Source organism: Toxotes jaculatrix, chromosome 9 (genome assembly GCF_017976425.1).
Source record: "Toxotes jaculatrix isolate fToxJac2 chromosome 9, fToxJac2.pri, whole genome shotgun sequence".
NCBI classification, from domain to species: Eukaryota; Metazoa; Chordata; class Actinopteri; family Toxotidae; genus Toxotes; species Toxotes jaculatrix.
Window position 1 is genome coordinate 10,839,187 of NC_054402.1, and position 18,502 is coordinate 10,857,688.

General features: G+C 40.9%; 3 protein-coding genes across 5 annotated transcripts; 1 reads left to right on the forward strand and 2 right to left on the reverse strand.

The window, feature by feature from the left end:
* Positions 1–478: 478 nt before the first annotated feature.
* Positions 479–3,057, reverse strand: six9 (SIX homeobox 9). Its single transcript, XM_041046951.1, has 3 exons — positions 2,515–3,057; positions 1,746–1,906; positions 479–801 (listed from the first exon to the last, which is right to left on the reverse strand). Exons 1-3 carry the CDS (start codon positions 2,914–2,916, stop codon positions 636–638), a joined length of 729 nt encoding a protein of 242 aa, XP_040902885.1. The 5' UTR covers positions 2,917–3,057; the 3' UTR covers positions 479–635.
* A 342-nt stretch (positions 3,058–3,399) lies between these two features.
* On the reverse strand, positions 3,400–10,203 carry six5 (SIX homeobox 5). The gene is made up of 3 exons (XM_041047006.1): positions 9,480–10,203; positions 6,619–8,132; positions 3,400–6,435 (listed from the first exon to the last, which is right to left on the reverse strand). Exons 1-3 carry the CDS (start codon positions 10,163–10,165, stop codon positions 5,753–5,755), a joined length of 2,883 nt encoding a protein of 960 aa, XP_040902940.1. The 5' UTR covers positions 10,166–10,203; the 3' UTR covers positions 3,400–5,752.
* Positions 10,204–13,492: 3,289 nt separating this feature from the next.
* Positions 13,493–17,911, forward strand: tbcb (tubulin folding cofactor B). Of its 3 annotated transcripts, none has more exons than XM_041047068.1 (7): positions 13,493–13,553; positions 14,160–14,315; positions 14,503–14,646; positions 15,168–15,264; positions 15,698–15,889; positions 16,520–16,592; positions 16,695–17,911. In XM_041047068.1, exons 2-7 carry the CDS (start codon positions 14,196–14,198, stop codon positions 16,807–16,809), a joined length of 741 nt encoding a protein of 246 aa, XP_040903002.1. In that variant the 5' UTR covers positions 13,493–13,553; positions 14,160–14,195; the 3' UTR covers positions 16,810–17,911. The 3 variants fall into 3 exon arrangements, with proteins under 3 accessions (XP_040903002.1, XP_040903001.1, XP_040903003.1); XM_041047067.1 differs by having other exon boundaries at positions 13,537–13,683; XM_041047069.1 differs by lacking the exon at positions 13,493–13,553 and adding an exon at positions 13,748–13,767.
* Positions 17,912–18,502: the final 591 nt, after the last annotated feature.

The window sequence follows — 18,502 nt, forward strand, 5'->3', positions numbered from 1 at the left end:
ATTGCTAGCTATATTATGTGGCTGCGCTGCACATTTTGTGTCTGTGTAACGATATTAGAGTGAAAATCCGACGAATGTGCTTTTACACCATTTGAAAGGTGTAGAGAAAAGTCTGCTATACAGTTTAAATGGTTTACTCTGTTTCTCTCAGAAGGCAACTTTGGGAAGTCAAAAACACTGAAATACGCTGTTACTAGAAAAATTCTATAACGCAGTACATGCAGGAATATTTTACCAGCAAAATCCCATCTTACCTTCCCTTTAAGAAGTTGAAGAATGCGATTGTTTCTTGATATCATGTAGGAATGTAGTGTTTAAGGATGAGTGGAAAAAATGTGGAGAGCCACCGCAGGGCTTCACAGCACATCTCTGAACCAGTGCATTGAATTTAATCCAGCCATATGACGTTTAACTTTGTCTGTCTTGTACTGTGTTCGAAATGTGTTTAAGTCAAGGTACAATGTCTGCTGAGTCATGTTTTGGTAATAAAACTTTATTTGCAAAATGTTTCTTTGACTAGACACTAGAAAAACAGGCTTCAAATTCAAGAAGAAGCAAGACAATGTAGATTAGAAATATTCTTGGCAAAAAGAAACAACCCAGTAAGAAAGGTGACAAATTACTGAAGGGCCGACTTAGATGAGGCCTCCACACACATGATGCAGAGGAGGTGGTGGGTGAGAGAGAGGTGGAGGTGGAAGGCAGTGGTATTGGGGATGTGGGCTGCCAGGAGGTGAAAGGTCATTATCAGAGGAACGGTGGACTTCTTCTGAGGGCCATCTAGAACTAGCTGTCTGGAAACTGAGGGAAGAGATGAGGAACCACAGAAAAACATTTTAATATTTCCTACACCACTCTGTTAAATACTGTATTACATCGCATCCTAATTTTTACCACAAGAGGGAGCTGTTCCTCTATGTAAAACTAAATAAAAGTTTCACATCAATAGGCTAAAAAACAAAAACTTGTATCTATATCATGCAGTACAGTTCAACAGTACCACAAACTGCTTTCTCCAAAATTACCATACAGTGGAACAAACACCTCTCTAAAACATTATAACTTCATGTAGGAAGGATTTATTGCAGGACTTAAAAAATTGGACTGTATTGGTTTTATCTAGTTTTGCCTAATAAACTGCCAACTGTGTATGTGTGCAACAGAAAGTAAACAGTTGTAACCTCTGGCATTAAGACATCAAAACTATTATTTGTACTTCCTCCTGCTGTTCTCTCAAAACAGGATAACCATTTAACAATGGCAAATAAAAAATGCAATGGACCATGAGGTCTGGGCTTAAAATATAATTTTACTAACTCGGTTATTGCAGTTTATTACGATTGGATCACCAGAAACTGAAGAGAAGTTAACTTTCTCCTAATCAATGTCTTAATGAACTTCTTGAAGGTCCCTGGGACAGCTGGACGAGTCAGAGTAGATATAATACTTTAGGGGTCTTCCTCTGTCTTCATCTGGATCACTTGATTGTGATGTTTGATAATCACTTCTGATAGAATCAAGTAATTTCTCATATCACTGCGCGGTCAAAAACACTGTGGGTTTGATCGATTTCTGATCAATTTAAGGTAAACCCCAGTTGCTACTCCTTTGACCAAAATCATGTACAAGTGATTTTAAGTAGTATTGATTTTGACCAACACGCATTTTATTTTAGTTCGGTCACCGTGTACCCATCCGTGTCTGGTAATGAACTACTATTAAGCATTAACTGCCCCGTCACTGACCCGGTACCGTCGGTGGTTCGGTCCCTCTGCCTGCGGTTCTTGAACCAGTTGCTGACTTGTGTGGTCGTCAGGCCGGTGGCTGCAGCGAGCTCCCGCTTCTCCCGGGTAGAGGGGTAAGGTTTAAGATGGTACCACTCCCGGAGGATGCTCCGTGATTTTTCCTGTTAGAAAGTGGATAAACACAGTGAAGTCTGGAGGTAGTCACAGTACAGAGACATAGAAAGAAGTGTGATAGCTCTCTCAAAGCCTAAATCGGTAGTTTATGGTGTATGTGCTTGATTTATGAGACAGTGAGCAACTGGCCCTAGATGTGAAAAGGCCCCCACCTCTCTTACATAGGACCAAGACAACCAGTCTCAAAGAGACAGCTTAAAACCACACAGCATGACTGAATGTGACTGAGTCTTTGTAGTCGTTTTGTGTCTCTTTGGAGTCATTTTGTGTCTCAGCAGTCATTGTCTTTGTAGTCTTTGTAGTAATTTATCATCACCATATAAACAAAACAGATGTGACTGTACTTATGGCCCTATTGCATCTCTCTGTGGTGATGCTTAATTAAATTAAAAAGCATTTTACAGTTGTAGTAGTACTAACAGTAGGTACAGTACTTGAGTAAATCTGCATAGTTACTTTTTTACCACTGGCCTTTTCAGTTTGCCTCCTTCACTAGTTGTTTCACAGTTCATTTTATGGACAGTTAACTATGTAGTGCATGTAGGCTAAGCAACAGTTAGGGAGCACATTTAGGATAATATAAGATTTTGTCTACCTTGAAGCAATAGTTGGTCTCCTCTCCGTCCCAGATGGTGTGTGGTAGAGGAAATTTTCGTCTTACACGATACTTCCCCACAGCTCCCAGGGGTCGGCCCCTCTGCCGCTCAGCCTCTATGTAGTGGGCTCTGAGCCAGAGCTGCTGTAGCAGTGGGTGACTGCGAGGGGAGAAGGGGAAGCCCTCCAGCAGAGTGTAGAGGTCAGAGAAGCGCCCCTGGTGAAAGGCCACTGCGGCTTTAGCCTTCAGCACGCTCTCCAGCTCCCCAGGGCAGAGGGAGGAGGAGGAGCAGGAGAGCGAAGGAGCAGGAAGAGTGCGCAGGAAGCCAGCAAGACGGTCCATGCGACCACTTTGCAGTAGGACCTCGCACACACAAGCCACCTGCTCTGCTGTGAAGATCATTGCTGTGGAACCCCGAACCAAACAGAAAGATGAAAGTTGAACCGAAGTCCGAGGATGAGGTGAGGATATCTTCTAACAACCTCTCTTAATATCAAGCTTGTACTGAACGGAGCTGAAGCCTCTGTGGAGGATTGTGGCTTGCATGTGTGCTTATCATTATTCATCATCATGCCCTGGCGGAATCAAATCACAGGTAACTTGAGACCATCCGGGTTATAAAAACTCCTCATACATCCCTCCATCTCTTGTAAAAACACATGCATACACACTCTCACACACATTCTGGATCTTTGCTATTGCGCTGGCACTCACCCAGTGAGAGAGCAAGAGCATGACAGTTTCACAGCGCAGGAAGAAAATGGATTTGAATAAAATTTTATTGCCAAATTAGAAGCAAAATCCTCTGAGAAATACTTTTACTGCTAACAATAATTCACACTCATAAACACATAACCTTTTTGTAAATGTAGTTTATTACAATATCATATAATATAAAAAATAGAATGCATTTGAATACAAAAATGAGAAAACAAGAACCTTGAATGACAGACACAAATGATCCCTTTCAAAACTATCAAAAAAGTCGATAAAATCTTTGGTTAAATCTGGAGTCATATACGTTACATGTCAGGTAGGAGAGTAAAAAACGAATCCCACACTACAAACAACTAAGGCTACAAATGTGCATATGCCCTCACAGGCTTTAATGTCAACATACTTTGGTAAGAAATGGCTCGTATAAACAAACACAAGCTACCATATTTTACATATATAAAGAGCACATTTCCTTTTACACTTAACTAATTTAAATGTTCAGTAAAATTCAGACTAAAATTGATTTGTCCGAGCCATTTAATTATCAACCCAAAGGGCACTGGGAACAAATAACCTTAAAATTTGTTACCAGGGGGTGACCTATTTCAACAAGAATATTAATGACCTCAAAATCGATTTAATACCTGTAGTCTGAGATTGTAAAACCTCAGCTGGCACAGCAATCTGACCTTCCAAGTGAAAATGAATATCATTTCCTATCAGCTTTTTCCACCAAGGACTCATTTTCTTTCCGTTAAAAACTAAAAATTGATTGATACATGCTTTAAATAGATTAAATGTACAAAAGAGACAAACAACAAACACACTAATAAAAAAACAGAACAAAAAAAACCCACACAGGCCATTATTATAACTAGATGTGACACTTAAGTATATTTTATGTACCAAAATCGGCCAAAGATTTGACTGCTGCCTGTGTTATGACAGTAGAAAGCTCATACAGTGACAAGCATTTTAGGTTTAAATTGAAAGAGCTATTTTTACAATAGATTTCATCAGGAAATTAGAATTCTGTTTTCTGATCTACCTCTTTCAAGTGGGGAACATTACGGTTCAATCAAGAAAGAATAGGAAATATCTCAACAGAATATGAGTCGTACCACTGTCATAACAACACGGCAACGCAGCGTAAACATTGTGTGAATGAAATGTGCAAAATATACAAACAGAGGAGATAGAGCTTTGACTATGGAACCAAAACTGTCACATTATGTTTCACTGGAGATCAAACAGATACAGAACCGTGGGTTTTTGTAAAATGTCAAGCCATTTTTTTTTTTTTAAACATCAAACCTGTAAGCTATAAAATAAGGCACTTATCAACATCAACAAACAGATTTTGGATGCGTTTGACAACAAATGTCACTTAGTGGGATCACAGCAAACATTTTAGTGTACTGCACTGTCATGCTTCATGTAAAAGCTCAGTATTTCAAAGCTCCTGTTCATCTCCCAAGTGCACTGGCTTTCTGACTCAGCCATTGTGCCACTTAGTGTCCTATAAAGTACTAAACATGCATTGCATAGAGTATAAACCCTTTTATTTCCTGTGGTATGTTTATACTAATGTAGGGCAGCAATCTCACTGAAAAACTGCAGAGTCATTTAAAACAGTTTACTGGATGTAGGCTGCATGTTTAAACCCAGTCTTCAGTAACGAGTAGTAATAAAACACAGCCTAGTCCCCGAAGCTATGATGTAACAATAGCTGAAGAAAACATATTAGAGCTGATTTGCATAAAGCTCAGCTGACTCAGCTCACTTCTGTTTTTGAGGAATATAATCCTCAACGTATTCCTGGAGTGTTGCTTGAACGATATATTCAAGCTGTGAACAAAAAAAAACAAAAAAAAAAAAACCAAATACAAACCAAAGTCCTGAATCTCTTGAGTTCTGGACAGGCAGGCAACTATTTCAAGATTTGTCCCCTTGGCCAGTAACTTTTTCTAGGGACAAGTGACCTTGGTCTGCAAACCACAAAACTGTGAAGAAGACTAGGCAAAGCTATGATGTCTTGTATAATATAGTATTTAATAGTATTAGTCTGCTTGGCCCTGTAACTGGGCCAAGCAGACTAATCTGTGTTAGTTCTTCTGTCTGGATCTGATAAAACAGGTAAGGCACACATGGATTTTAGTAACAAAAAAAAAAACAAAAAAAAACTGAGAGGCAAAATATCCAGGCACAAACAGGAATATTCTGATCTGGAACCAGAGGGTGAATATCCCATTTAACCCTGCCCATCCATGTGAAATAGAGCTGCAGAGAGTTTGTCTCTAAAGTGCCAGCTAAGACCATGATGGTATCAGACCCTACTTAGAGAGTATCATTGTACATGTTAGAAATTCAGCATATTGTGAAAAAGATTTAGGTTTTTGAGGATTGACAATGTGGAATAAAATCTTTCAGATCAATAAACAAACAAACAGAGCAGAGTCTGTAATCTAATGTGTGTTTTGCCATTTTTGTTTTTAGAGACATGGGGTTGCTACGTGGGGGACTACAAGCCCAGCTCATCGTCCACAGGGACAGACTGGAGCTGAGTAAGAATCTTGGAGTCCCCATCCATCTCCTCTGGATTCCCCAGGGGTGAGCCAGCTTCCACATCCTGCTCTGGAGAGGGGCTTCCCAGAAGCAGCGACTCTCCTCCAGGGAGGCCTAACAAAGTTGGGTCTACAGGTAGGTCCCCCTTGCCGCGGACATCAAACAGAGTTAGACTGGCTGAAGTGGAGAGGGGTACAGGACTCCATGCTGGCTGGGACAGTTGGGTGCTGGGTGTGACTCCACTGTACATGGGACTGAGGGTAAGCATGCTTTCTGGAGTGAGAGTGTTTGGCGTTGTGGGTGTGACTGAAGGGTCCAACGTATGAGGGGAGGGGATGGCCGGTGTCTGGCTGGTTGCAGCCCCGGTCTCTGGAGCACAGTATGGTGGAGACGAGTTGATAAAGTTCAGAGGAGATGATGTGAGGCCAACAGGGGTTGGGCCTGAGGTGGCTGAAGGCTGGGAGGCCACAGGAGGGGTGGATGGGGTGAGAACGGGGCTCAGTCCATTAGCAGAGAGGGTTGGAGCCTCTGGGACAGGTTTCAAGGGCAAACTGGTGAGCTGAATTCCCGCTGGGATGGTCAGAATCAGCTTGCCTTGCTGTACACTCAGGTAGGGGCTTCCACCGAGGAGAAGGTTACCTATAGTGGCAACAAATGATAAATTTTCCCAAAGACATTCAATTTCATATCACATATGACAAATAAAAACACATTTTAGAGGCTAGAAGCAACTTTGCTTAGTTATCAAAACAATTAATTTTCTGTTTGCCTACTAATCATTTCAGCTCTGCTACATTTAAATGTCTAATGAATTCGGTGTACCTGGAGGAGCAGAAGGCAGCTGAATGATCCCAGAGTTGAGGAGTTGCATGCCAGGTGCCATGCTGGTTGGGGGACCCACGCTCTGAATGGGCCTCAGCTGGTTTATCCTCAGAGGACCCGGTGTAACCGCCCCAGCCGCAGGAGCTGAAGTCAGGATCTGTAAGGGCACTCCAGCAGAGGGGATGGAGAGAGAAGGGCTGGCAGGTACCACTTGGGGGAAAGAGATGGTGGAGGAAGTTTGGATGGAGGAGACTGGGACCAGCTGAGGCATGGAGAGCGGGACTAACTGTGCTGGTGTGGTTCCTTTGGCTTGGGGGACTGGGACTACTTGTGTTGGAGAAGAGATGGAAATAACCTGTGGGGCCTGGATTTTGCTGGGTGTGGAGTTTGTGGTTTGGTCACCCAGCTGGTGTGCCATTCGCTGTGGAAGCGGATTGTTGTTAAGCTGTGAGATAGAGACTATAGTTGTTGCACTTTCCGGCAGAGTTGTTGAAGCATCCTGCTGCTGTTGTGCCAGTCTGTTGCCCGTGTTCACTGTCTGGGGGCTTTGAAACGGAGGAGCTGGCGAGGTGAGGGGCGATACAGGGACCAACTGGGGGCACTGGGACACCTGGGAGCCTGAAGAGTGCTGGACCAGCTGGGATACTGGTATACCCTGGATGGAAGGCACAACCTGGGGCAGAGAGAAGACCTGAGGGGTGGCACTGCTGGAGGAATCCACAGAGCTAGGAGGATTTAACTGGGAGCCGGCAGTGGCAAAGACAACATACTCTCCTTGCTGACTGGAGAGAGGCACAGAAGAGCTGGTGATAACCATGCCTGCAGACGACATAGAGGCAGGGAGGGTGAGGGACTCCTGGGTGTTTTGTGTTAGGACTAGTGAAGGGAGACTGTTTGGGGAGGACAGAGTTGGTGAAGAGGGGGATAAAGATGAAGAAGAGGAAGATACTGTCTGGCTGCTGCCCTCTGATTCAGGCACACTGATGTAATCCATTGCATTGCCACTGTCTGTCTTGGTTTGCAGAGGAGGTGAGATTATGGATGGAGGGTTTGAGACTGGTGTGGTGTTAGTGCTAAGAACAACTGCTGGAAGACTGCTTGTCTTGGCCTCCATGGCCGATACCTGCTCTGCCACAGAAACTGCTTGCTGTGGCTGCTGCTGCTGCTGCTGCTGCACACTGATACTAGATTTGGTTATTACCTGAGCCCCATTCAGTATCAAAGGAGAGCTGGCTGCAACAGGACTCAGTGTGACTGTCTGGCAATCGCCCAAGCTCAGCCCGTTAATTATGACACCAGCACTGGTACTGGAGATCAGGGAATTCCCGTTGAGCAGTAATGGCTGCGAGGCCGTGAGGAAGCCACTGGACCCGTTGAGGATGAGCTGGCTTCCTGTGCTACAGGGGACCGCAGAGAGAGAGATGATGGAAGCTGCGGAGCCAGCAGCCTCCTCTGGTTTGTCAGGGGTGTCGTCCATCGCCTCGTCCTCAGTGCTGTGGTTCCCATCGGACTCACTGGAATGGAGGCAAAAACAAATCGGTCAAACAAAAGAGAAATGTGTGTGGCTTTCGAGGGTTGGGCACTGGGCTTGATCCTTTTATCTATACCCTTTTAATGCATTGAGCTCATGACATCAGGTGTTTTAAAAAGCCATACAATACAAATGTTTTAAGATCAATCTTGCACAGATGGATCAGCCCCCACTCCCAAGGGATTTTACTCACAACAGGAAAATAGAGTATCTGCACATGGCATTTTAGCTCCTGATGTTCGTTAGATTGATTGATTTAAAAGGAAACATTTAAACCATATAAACGTCTTCATTAGGCTTCATCTTTATCTGCTTGTATAACACTGTTTTTGAGAATTTATTTAACTCAGAGTTTGAAATTTCTAAAGTGTGTTTCAACATTTAAATTCATATTGTAATGAGAAACTTAAAGTTTATGAAATTTTCTGTATTTATCATTGATTGCAAATGATACATACAAGTTTAAATCCAAATTAACAAGCTGTCTTCTAGTTTGCCCCCCCCCAAAGATACCAGCCACTCAGTATTATTATTAATCCCATTCTTTACCATCTTATCTACAAAACCAACCATACTCTGCAGTGGATCCGTATAAAATTCCCTCTGGGCAGGAAGACAAAGCCAGATCAGATTCCTAGAAACTCTTTTAGGGCCTGTACCTGGTTAATGTGTGTTCGAAACCACCATAAACTCTCAGATCTGATAAGTCTTCTTTTATTCTCAGAAGAATTTGTCACCCCCTTTTGCTTGGTGAAGTAAACGCTGTAAAACTCTGAGATATCAGTCTGTGTGAGGAGTCTTCTTACCACCCCCACCTCCTCCAGTATAAGCTTGTTAATCTTAACCTCAGTCTCTCAGGCCCTAAAGCAGTGGTGCAGGCTTTCAGGAAACTTGAGCCATGGTGGGTGCCTGGATCTCACATTTCATAACAAAGCAACATGCTCTTGGTCTCAGACCTGTGTGGTTCACTGCTGTCAAAAGTCAGCTCCTCTGTCCATCTTCTTAGTCAGCATAATGTTTTTTGTTGTTGTTGTTAGTTTGCTTACTAGGTTTAGGTTTAATGTGTACATAGTCCTTCTGTGCAAACCTGTGTAGGCCTGTGGGCTTTGTTTACCATTAAGGTTTGGTCTGTGGGTTTCAGGGACTTTTCTGGGTGATCCTTATTATAAAACACAACACAACAAAATAGCAAGTCGGCCCAAAATAAACAAAGGGAAGTTTTAGGCAGCTGTTGCCAAGATTCTGACTTTCAAATTTAATGAAAACTCCTAAATCTAACAATTAGATTAATGCAGTAAGTGAAATGTGTTTCCAGTGTTGTTGGTCTTGCCTTTTGCTGTGGGTCCCGGACGGCGTCCTGTCCCTCTGCCTGCGGTTCTTGAACCAGTTGCTGACCTGTGTGAGGGACAGTCCGGTGACTTTGGCCAGGTTTTTCTTCTCGTCCGGAGTGGGGTACCGGTTGCTCTTGTAGCACTCTTTCAGGGCATTTCGCGACTTCTCTTTGAAGCAGTACACGGTCTCCTCTCCGTCCCAGATAGTTTTGGGCAGGGGGAACTTCTTCCTGAGCCGGTACTTGTCCACTGCGCCCAGACTGCGGCCCCGGGACCTCTCCGCCTCCTTGTAGCGGGCTTTCAGGTACAGGTCCTGCAGGAACCCATGGTTAGACGGGTGAAAGTCGTGGCTCTCTAGGATGGCGTACAGCTCCTTGAATTCCTCCCGGTGGAAAGCCACTAGTGCCTGGGCCTTCAGCAGGGTCTCGTTGCCACGTAGCAGCTCGGACGAAGGAGGTATGGTGGATAGAAATCTCCACAGGCGATCCACATTGCCCGCTTGCAGAAGGGCCTCGCAGAGACATGATACTTGGTCAGTGGAAAAACTCAGAGCCGACTTTTGGAAACTTTGGAGTAATTGTTCCGAAACTTGGACCGGATCTTTCTCTTCTTTGGGCTCCGGTGCCGTTGGCTCCTCTGGGCTGTTCTCAGATTGTTCTGTAGACTCCAAAGACAAGGAAGCCATTTTTACTTTAACTTTTTTTTTCCACCACTAGTTCCTCCTCCTCCTCGCTCCCTCCCTCTGCGGCGCTGCGCTCTCTCCCATTCTCCGCCAGTCGACCAAACCATGAATGTGCCTCCAAACGACCAGCTGTCACGCCCCTTTTCTAACCCACAGTCTCTTTATCAAGTGACATGGTGGCACTTACACTAACTCTTACATGTTAAAATATTATTCAGACATAAACATATTTATTACCGAAATTCTTCTTTTTGCTACACACATATTGCTGTTGTATAAAATGGTAAAAAAATATGAAATTTTACAAACAGACTAACGTGGATGATGGAACAAACAAAGATACTTTTTACTTGAGCAAAAATAATATTAACAATATTTTAATGTTGAGATACAAGTAAAAGTTCTGAATTCATGATTTTACTTCAGTAAAACTACACATCTACTGCAGCAAAATGTAGTAGAGCTGACAGAAAATCAAATATTTTGATAAGCAGGTAATCATTTCATTGACTCTCCAGTTCCAGCTTCTTCTTCTTCAGTATGAGGGTTTGCTGCTTTCTCTCTGGAGTGTGACAACAAACTGAATAGATTTGAGTTTTGTGCTGCTCCTCAAATAAATCAGGGAATCTGAAGACACCATTTTGGGCTGTGGGATTCATTGATACTGAAAATAATCATTAACTGCAAATAAAAGTGCTAACTGTGTTGCAGAATGGTTCCTTCGGACTGCTTTACTGTTGGATTATTACTGATGCAGTGTTGGCAGCAATGTGATTTTGTAGTTGATGGCAATGAAACTAATAATAGTAGCTTAGTAGTTAGTAATACTTATTATTACTTAGTAATAGTAGCTAGCTAGTAGTTTCTGTATTTGAAATCCTAACCTGACAAATAACTAGTAACAACAGCTGTAAAATAAATGTAGTGGAGTATAAAGTACAACACAAATACAAGGACTCCAGACTGGGACTCTTTGCATTGCACTTAATATGCATGTAATTAGACTAAAGCAGAGGTGTCCAAACTGTTCCACAAACGGCCGTGTGGCTGCAGGTTTTTGTTTTAACCAATGAAGAGCACACAGTGTGACCAACTGTCTGAAGACTGAGATCAGTTGATTAAAATGAGTCAAATCTGGTGTGCTTCTGCTTGGTTGGTCAGTTTGGACACCTCTGGATTAGAGCATAAGGATGCAACTAGCAAGTACTCATTCAAGTCATCGTCTGCTTTACCTGTGGGTTATTTTTGTGATGACTCAATAAACTGTTCAATCTATCAAATGAAAATGAAATTAGTAAAAAAAAAATCTTTTTCCTAAACTGTTTGTTTTGTTGTCAAAGTAGCTCAGCTAAGACAACAAAGGCATTTTATTTTAATTAATTGTAATTGTTTGATTTTGACCAGATTCATTTTTGGTCAGTTGACTAATTGATCATTTGACTTTAATGTAATCTCATCCTGCTTTTAGTTTCATTATTTTAATGATACCCCTAATGGATTCTATAGATAGACATATTTATGATTTTCATAATTAAGTATTACTAGGATCATTTTTCATGGCACACATATTACAGTAGAGAAAGTCTTCTCTGATAGCTCCGGTGGATCCAATAGTATCTTGTTAATGTGTCTTAAACTTAGTCTAACTCCAACTGTAAAATATGTTTTATGTCATCTGCTGGTCTAAACATATCTTTAAAAGGAGATTTGAAAATGGCTCACAGTATGCATTCTCAGAAAGAATAAGACTTATGTGCAGTGAAAAAGGCCTTTGTAAGACAGTGTTTGTTCAGGTAAGACTTATTGTCATCCCAGTTCTCCAACCGGATCTCATGGTGTGGCGTGTCTGAGGTGGTTTCCCAATGCAAATACTGTTGACACAAACACACACAATTGAGCCTACACTAATCCAGCAGGTATCATTTGCATTTGTGACATGCTTAATGTTTGGATTTCTCCAACAGGTGCATTATGCTTATATACTGGAGAGAACATCTCAGACCCTGTGGCAACGTCTCTGCCACAGATGAAACCAAAACTGTAAGGCTTTCTGTATATCAAGTAAAGGTCTCAGGACACATTCAGTTTTCTCTGTGCCCACGATAAGAATTGAAAGCTTACATTTGTATGCCCAGGCCTTAACCTGAACCTCAGAGATTTATGAGAAACTGGTGTGTGATTCACACAGAAATTTGCATGGTCTTTAAGATGGGCCTGCAGGTCATATTTATATCAGGTCATGAGGTGTGAATGAGGCCAAGCAGGTTTGCAGACCTGCATCTCCATCAACCACCACAAGAATGTAAATCTTCACTGTGGGGCTGTGGACTTGTTTCAGCCCTCCCCGCTCTTCTGGTTTTTGGTTGTAGCTCTCTGCTTTGTTGGATCTTGTTTCTTTTTCTGCCCATGCATGCTGTAGTCTGTTCTCTGTGGTCAAGGATAGTTTGGTTCACCTAAAAAAAAAAAAGGCTTGTTTTTCTGGCAGGGAGGTTGTTGTTTAATATATGAGATTTTCTATCAAACAGCAGGAGAAAAAGGAGACATTTTGTCAGGGAAACGACAGATCAAACAAAATGTAGTCCCCACAAAACCTTTGTTATAACTGGATCCAAAAATGGTGTGGCTTTGCTGGTCATTATTGAACTTGCGATTCGTCCCCATATATCGATACTGAGTCTTGTTTTGAGTATCCTATTGAGTATGTCAGTAGGATCAACCCCCCCAAAATAAAACATTATGCTAAATGTTAGATCACATTTTTGTGTGTGCAGAATTCACATAATGAACATGTGTTATTCACCACTAAAAGCTGTCTTGTATTAAACATACATGTGATTAAGGTGTTCAGAGAATAGTAAGAAGAAATGCTTCAGGTCTGGCAATTTTTTTGTTGGTGATTTAAATATATATACAATAAACAGTAGTGACACTACTGTTCTGGTTCTGATATTGGCGATCCTGAACTGGAAGCACTTGGCATCGGATCCAAACTAAACGATCAAGTCACGTATCAGGTCAAAGCTGTAGTAATAGAAATGACAGGCCTATATTTTGTTATTACAAACGTGCCAAACGTGTATGACCAAATCTCTCTTAGTGTATATTCTTCAGAAGAAGCAACTGTTCAGGCTTCATGTTTAAACTGGAGTACAATGCCACCGTGTGGTTACGGGCGCTTTCACGCCTTTTTTGTCTCGATTGGTTATCGATCGTGTCAGTCTTGGTTGAGTAGGCGGTTCCTGAGCAAATTTCCTTACATTTCGTCACACCATTGGGCGAGCTCATATGCAATCCGCTGTGATTGGTGTTTTTACAGTTTGCGGGCGGGTAGAACGTTCCAGATCTGGGCGTACCAGGAATCGCTGTTACATTTTTCCTACGACACAGAGAGGCAAGTTCTACCGCTGTCACTGTTATTATAACGTGAAAGTAATTTATTTATAAGGTTAACTTGTGATGTAGAGATGAGTTTAAGTTCTTAAAAAAAACCCCCAGCACCATCGAAGAAAATATACACGTTTGTAAGTAACAATGGAAGCCATGCCGCGAGGTCCTCGGTGTATCCAACGTGACTGCTGCTGTTAGCCACCCAAACAGCTAACGCGGTTTGTGGCTAACCTGGACTAGCCAGTAAAAATGAGAAAATGTACTATTGAACTGAAACGATCACAGCTGATAAATTGTTTAAATGTGAGAGAAAAAAACAGGAGAAAGCTAACCACTGGTTTCAGTGTTAGAGCATGAATAGTAATGCCAGAACAATGTAACTATTAGCTACTAAAACTAACTACTGTTTGGAAGTAGGCGTAGCCTTTGTTTTTTTGAGTCGTCACAGAGACTTAAATCAGAAATGCTTTGCAAGAAAACAGCTTGAATCAAAGTTAACTTATTGTCATGTATTTATCAGGGACAACGTGTGTTTGCCGCTGTGAGTTAATGCATCAGTTTCAGTCTCATTGGTTAATATGTCATATTGTTTGTCTACTTTTTTTCCCAGTTTTTGACCAATACCTGTGTCCAAAATCTCTGAAGAATGGACGGCCAAGTGACAGTAATTACCAATTCGATTGTGAATGTGCGCCTGACAAGCACTATCTCCTCCTTTGAGGTGCAGCGCAAGTTCAGTAGAGGGATTAGTATTGCAGAACTGAAGGTGAGACTCATTTAACTCAAAAGATACACAAGTTGACTGTTGTGTGTTTTCCCAGACCTCACTTGTACGATACACTTTATAATGAGATTATTATTCATTTGTGCCTTTCTCATGTTATCACAGACCTATTAATATCTTTAAAATTTCATTATATTACATGTACTATTTTTGTTTTTGTTGTAATTAGGGTAAGTTGGAGATGGTTATAGGTGCACCTGCCTCTGGCATGGACCTGGAGTTGTTCAGTGCCTCTGACAAGCTCCTACAGAAAATGGACGACAATGAAGCTTTGCTGGGTTCCTATCCTGTGGATGATGACTGCAGAATACATGTATGTAGATCCTTAGTTCTTAGTCAAGACTGGATCTGACTGTTGTCACATTTTTATAACATACACAGGGTTGCAGATGGTTCCCTAGATCCAAATTAGTTCTGTTTATCTTCAGGCAAGAACAAATTTGCCTCAGATATGTTAATGGATTGTCTTAATTAACGTAATGAACATTACACTTGTGTCTTTATGTTGTATCTTATGAAGGTGCTGGAAATATTTGCCTTCTTTGAGTGAACTGGTTTGAAAGTGAGAACCCTGTAGTGTGCATGGTGGATAATGGTTTATAAAATAATTATCAATTTTACATTGTAAGCTCTTAACAAACAGGAGTTTTTATAACAGTTGCTCGTTGCAGCTGTGTTACCATGCAACAATAATGTAATGCCGAAGTGCTCACTGATTGATTACTTTGTTTGTTTTAGGCTCATGTGATTTATAATTATTGACTAAAACATGCTACTGATGTGGACTGTTTCAAGAGTGTCTGTGTTTCATTGTGAATGTCTTTTCTTGCTCAGGTTATTGACAGAAGTGGAGGTCAGATGGATGAGTTCAGTGATGTTTCCAAAGTGGAGAAGTTTGAACTCTCAGATGAAGCTTATGATAAGAAAACAGGTACAATTTAGTGTGCTTATGCTTCTTTCTGACTTCTAACTCCCTTGCATATTTCTTCTTCTTTTTTTTATATATATTTCCCTAATTTTGTGACCAAATATTGTAGCAGTAAAGGATAACATTATAGTTATACAGTAAATAAAGTATTGAAGAGTTTAGCTGAATTATTAATTGATAATTAAGTCTATCCACTGAAAATTATCCATTGAATATAAATCAGTGCATCTGGACATTAATTGGAAGAGCAGTCAGTATTTATTCTTCTTTATTATAAATTGATTATTGATTGTTTTTTTTTTGTTTGTTTTTTTTGCTTACCACTGACAAATGTGACAGAGTTAATCAGCTTTGTTTAATGGGACAGGTTCTGCGTCATTCACGCTCAGTTTTGAAGTAACCCATATTTAGTGTAATTCAACTTTTCTTCCCCCAGACACAGCAAGGTCATTCATGAAGAAACTTCGTGTTGGTCGCTTCAATGAGGAAGAAGTGGCCAAGAAGAAAGCTGAGCTTGCTGCTCGGGAGGAGGAACAGAAGGCTGCCGCTGAGACAATTCCTGTTGGCAGCCGATGCCAAGTACAGGTCCCTGGGCAACCCACAAAGCTTGGCACAGTCATGTATGTTGGTAAGTGTGGATAAAGCTTAACTGGTGTACTTTCTTTAGGACACTGGTTTAAATCCTGTGCTGCTGAGGATTTTTTCTCCAACAGAGCAGACTTTGTTGTAATTTATTTTGACTAAAGCCCATTACACAATTTATGCTGCGATGGAAAAGGAATTGTAGCCCTTTGTTGTACACAGCTCTATTAGTTTTAAGAAAAGACAAGAAGACAAGAAAAGTAACTGCTGGATTGGCTACTAAAGTGTTTCTTGTGCTGGCTTGTTTCGTTAAATTTTGTCCATTTCATTTACAGACAGTTGTAAATGTCCACATAAATAAGTAAGCCTTGAATTATCAGCTTTGCTTTAGTACTGAGCAAATGTTGCACTGTCCAAAAACTTCCAGCTTACAAGTAATTCGTTGTGGTGCAGGTGGTTCATTTTACTGCTCCAAGTCATGATTAACCAGATTCAAATGTATAGCATATTCATTTCTGATCTAAGAAATAACACAAAACAGTGGTGAAGATATGTCATCTCACTTACAACTACTTAATAACGATGAATGAACTGTGTTTTCCCCTGTTGTCAGTTTCAGTTGTTTATGAAGACCAACAATTTAAGGAGCATTGCAATATTATTACGTTCTTTGCAGGTACAGCAGATTTTAAGCCAGGCTATTGGGTGGGCGTGAAGTATGATGAGCCCCTGGGAAAGCACAATGGAACGTAAGCGCACTATTTATTTATTTAATTTTTCAATCTCAGTTACATTGGTCTTGACTTTCCCTAACTTTGACCTTGTCCCTTTTTAAAATTATGTCTCCACAGTGTTGAAGGCAAACAGTACTTTGAATGTGAGAACAAATACGGTGCATTTGTGAAGCCCCTGAGTGTGATCGTGGGAGACTTCCCTGAGGAGGATTACGGTTTAGATGAGATGTAGGACTGTGTAGTTTTTCTGCCCTGGAATTTAAGCATCAGCTCATGTTATCCATTCACCAACCAAGACATGATGGAGAGTCATTTGTTTTTAACATTTTTTTGTGCTTCTCTGGAAGGCATGATCCAAAGGCATTTTAGTTTCAGTAACTTGAATGCAACACGACAGAAGTGACTGTTAAGCCATAGTATCTTGGTGTACTGGATATGACTGATACAGGACAATCACAAGAGCAGCTCACACTAATCAGGTTTGATTAAAGGAGAGTATTTGCTCATGTGAGGTAGCATGATGAAGGTTAATATGTAGTTCTTCAAGCCACTCATTTGCATTCAATTCAGTTTTCTTACTTTAGTAGCACTTGTTGTGCTCGACAGTCTGTTGACAGTTGACAGTTTGGATAAACTACATTTCCTCCTTGTTTATTTTATATCAGTGTGTACAAAGATGACTGTATATAACTGTTTATAGTTAACTGTAGTCTTAACATTTTTTGACGACTGTAAATTACTGACACAGTGGTCTGAGAATCGGACACCTGTCTGCTGAAGGACATTTACCCTAGAATACTTTGACGCTAAAATCAAAAGTGGCATTGTGGCTTGTAACCCAGACTAATATTATGTCCAAACTGAAGAAATGTTTCCAGTCATTAAAATGAGTCTTCAGTGGTCAAATTTATTCCATTATTTTTCAATTGACAGACAAGAAATTCACAGTTGAAGAGAAAAAACAATAAATCCCCTCCAGCACTTGTCACAATTGTCCATAGTGAAACATAGTTTGTTGTATTTTGAGTTAGGGGTATCTCCCTCACTTTTTTTAAGCAATGCAGTTATTGCTGTTTACATAGGTGTGCAATGCCTTGGATACCAATGTCAAAATATGCAAGGGTATATATGTCCTTTCTAAACAACTTTAAATTCCTTGAATTTCATTTTGTCTTTCTATGTGGTATGTAACACAGTCTCACATTTGAGCTTCCAGTGGAAATAAGATGTAATTCCCCTTTATTTTTCTGACTGAATTCCTTTTGTTAAAAATTGAATTGTCTGCACTTTAATGTATCCTGCTTATATTGAACCACTGAAATAAAAATATGTTTCATGTTTAAAATTTGAATTATTTAAATACTATCAGATCAAATTTATCTACTTAATTTCAGATAAACTCTCCTGTGTATAAAAGGAGTGACATAATCCAAAAATAAATCCCATAGTTATGGAGAGTGCTTTCTGGAAATGTTTCTCCCAGAACTCAATCTAAACTGTTTTAAAAAAAATTCAAAATAACACTGAATTTAAAGTCACACCTAACGGGCACTATTCCTGCAGTTCCATATAAGCAGGACACATTGAATTTCATGCTGTTTCAGAAGTACAATCTCTGTTAGCACTAGGATTACACCATTTTCTGGTCAGGTGGGTGACTTACGTAGGTGGGTTAGATACGTATTTTTGATGAGATACGTTCAATACCAGGTTGATTATCAGCATAATATTCCAAAACACAAGGAACAGCAAAAACTGTAACACTCTGACTTAATTTATTTGCCTCTCCTGTGTCTACATGGTGCAGTGCACCTTATGGGGTTCAGCCTCTGAACTGTCTAACTGTAAACAGCTACGTCAGTCACCCTCTAGTAATCTGCTCTCTCTCCATTATAATCACTACCACATTCATCCTTTGAAAACGT

Bases quoted from the DNA above. Each gene is read 5' to 3' on its own strand.
- tbcb (XM_041047068.1), top strand. From the start codon at position 14,196: ATGGACGGCCAAGTGACAGTAATTACCAATTCGATTGTGAATGTGCGC. The intron at 14,316-14,502 runs GTGAGACTCATT...TGTTGTAATTAG, and splicing joins TTAGTATTGCAGAACTGAAG to GGTAAGTTGGAGATGGTTAT. The intron at 15,265-15,697 runs GTACAATTTAGT...TTCTTCCCCCAG, and splicing joins AGCTTATGATAAGAAAACAG to ACACAGCAAGGTCATTCATG.
- six5 (XM_041047006.1), bottom strand. From the start codon at position 10,165: ATGGCTTCCTTGTCTTTGGAGTCTACAGAACAATCTGAGAACAGCCCA. The intron at 8,133-9,479 runs GCAAGACCAACA...CCTCCATTCCAG, and splicing joins TCCGGGACCCACAGCAAAAG to TGAGTCCGATGGGAACCACA. The intron at 6,436-6,618 runs GTACACCGAATT...TTGCCACTATAG, and splicing joins GCTGCCTTCTGCTCCTCCAG to GTAACCTTCTCCTCGGTGGA.
- six9 (XM_041046951.1), bottom strand. From the start codon at position 2,916: ATGATCTTCACAGCAGAGCAGGTGGCTTGTGTGTGCGAGGTCCTACTG. The intron at 1,907-2,514 runs GTAGACAAAATC...ACTTTCTAACAG, and splicing joins AGACCAACTATTGCTTCAAG to GAAAAATCACGGAGCATCCT. The intron at 802-1,745 runs GTCAGTGACGGG...CTCTTCCCTCAG, and splicing joins CGAACCACCGACGGTACCGG to TTTCCAGACAGCTAGTTCTA.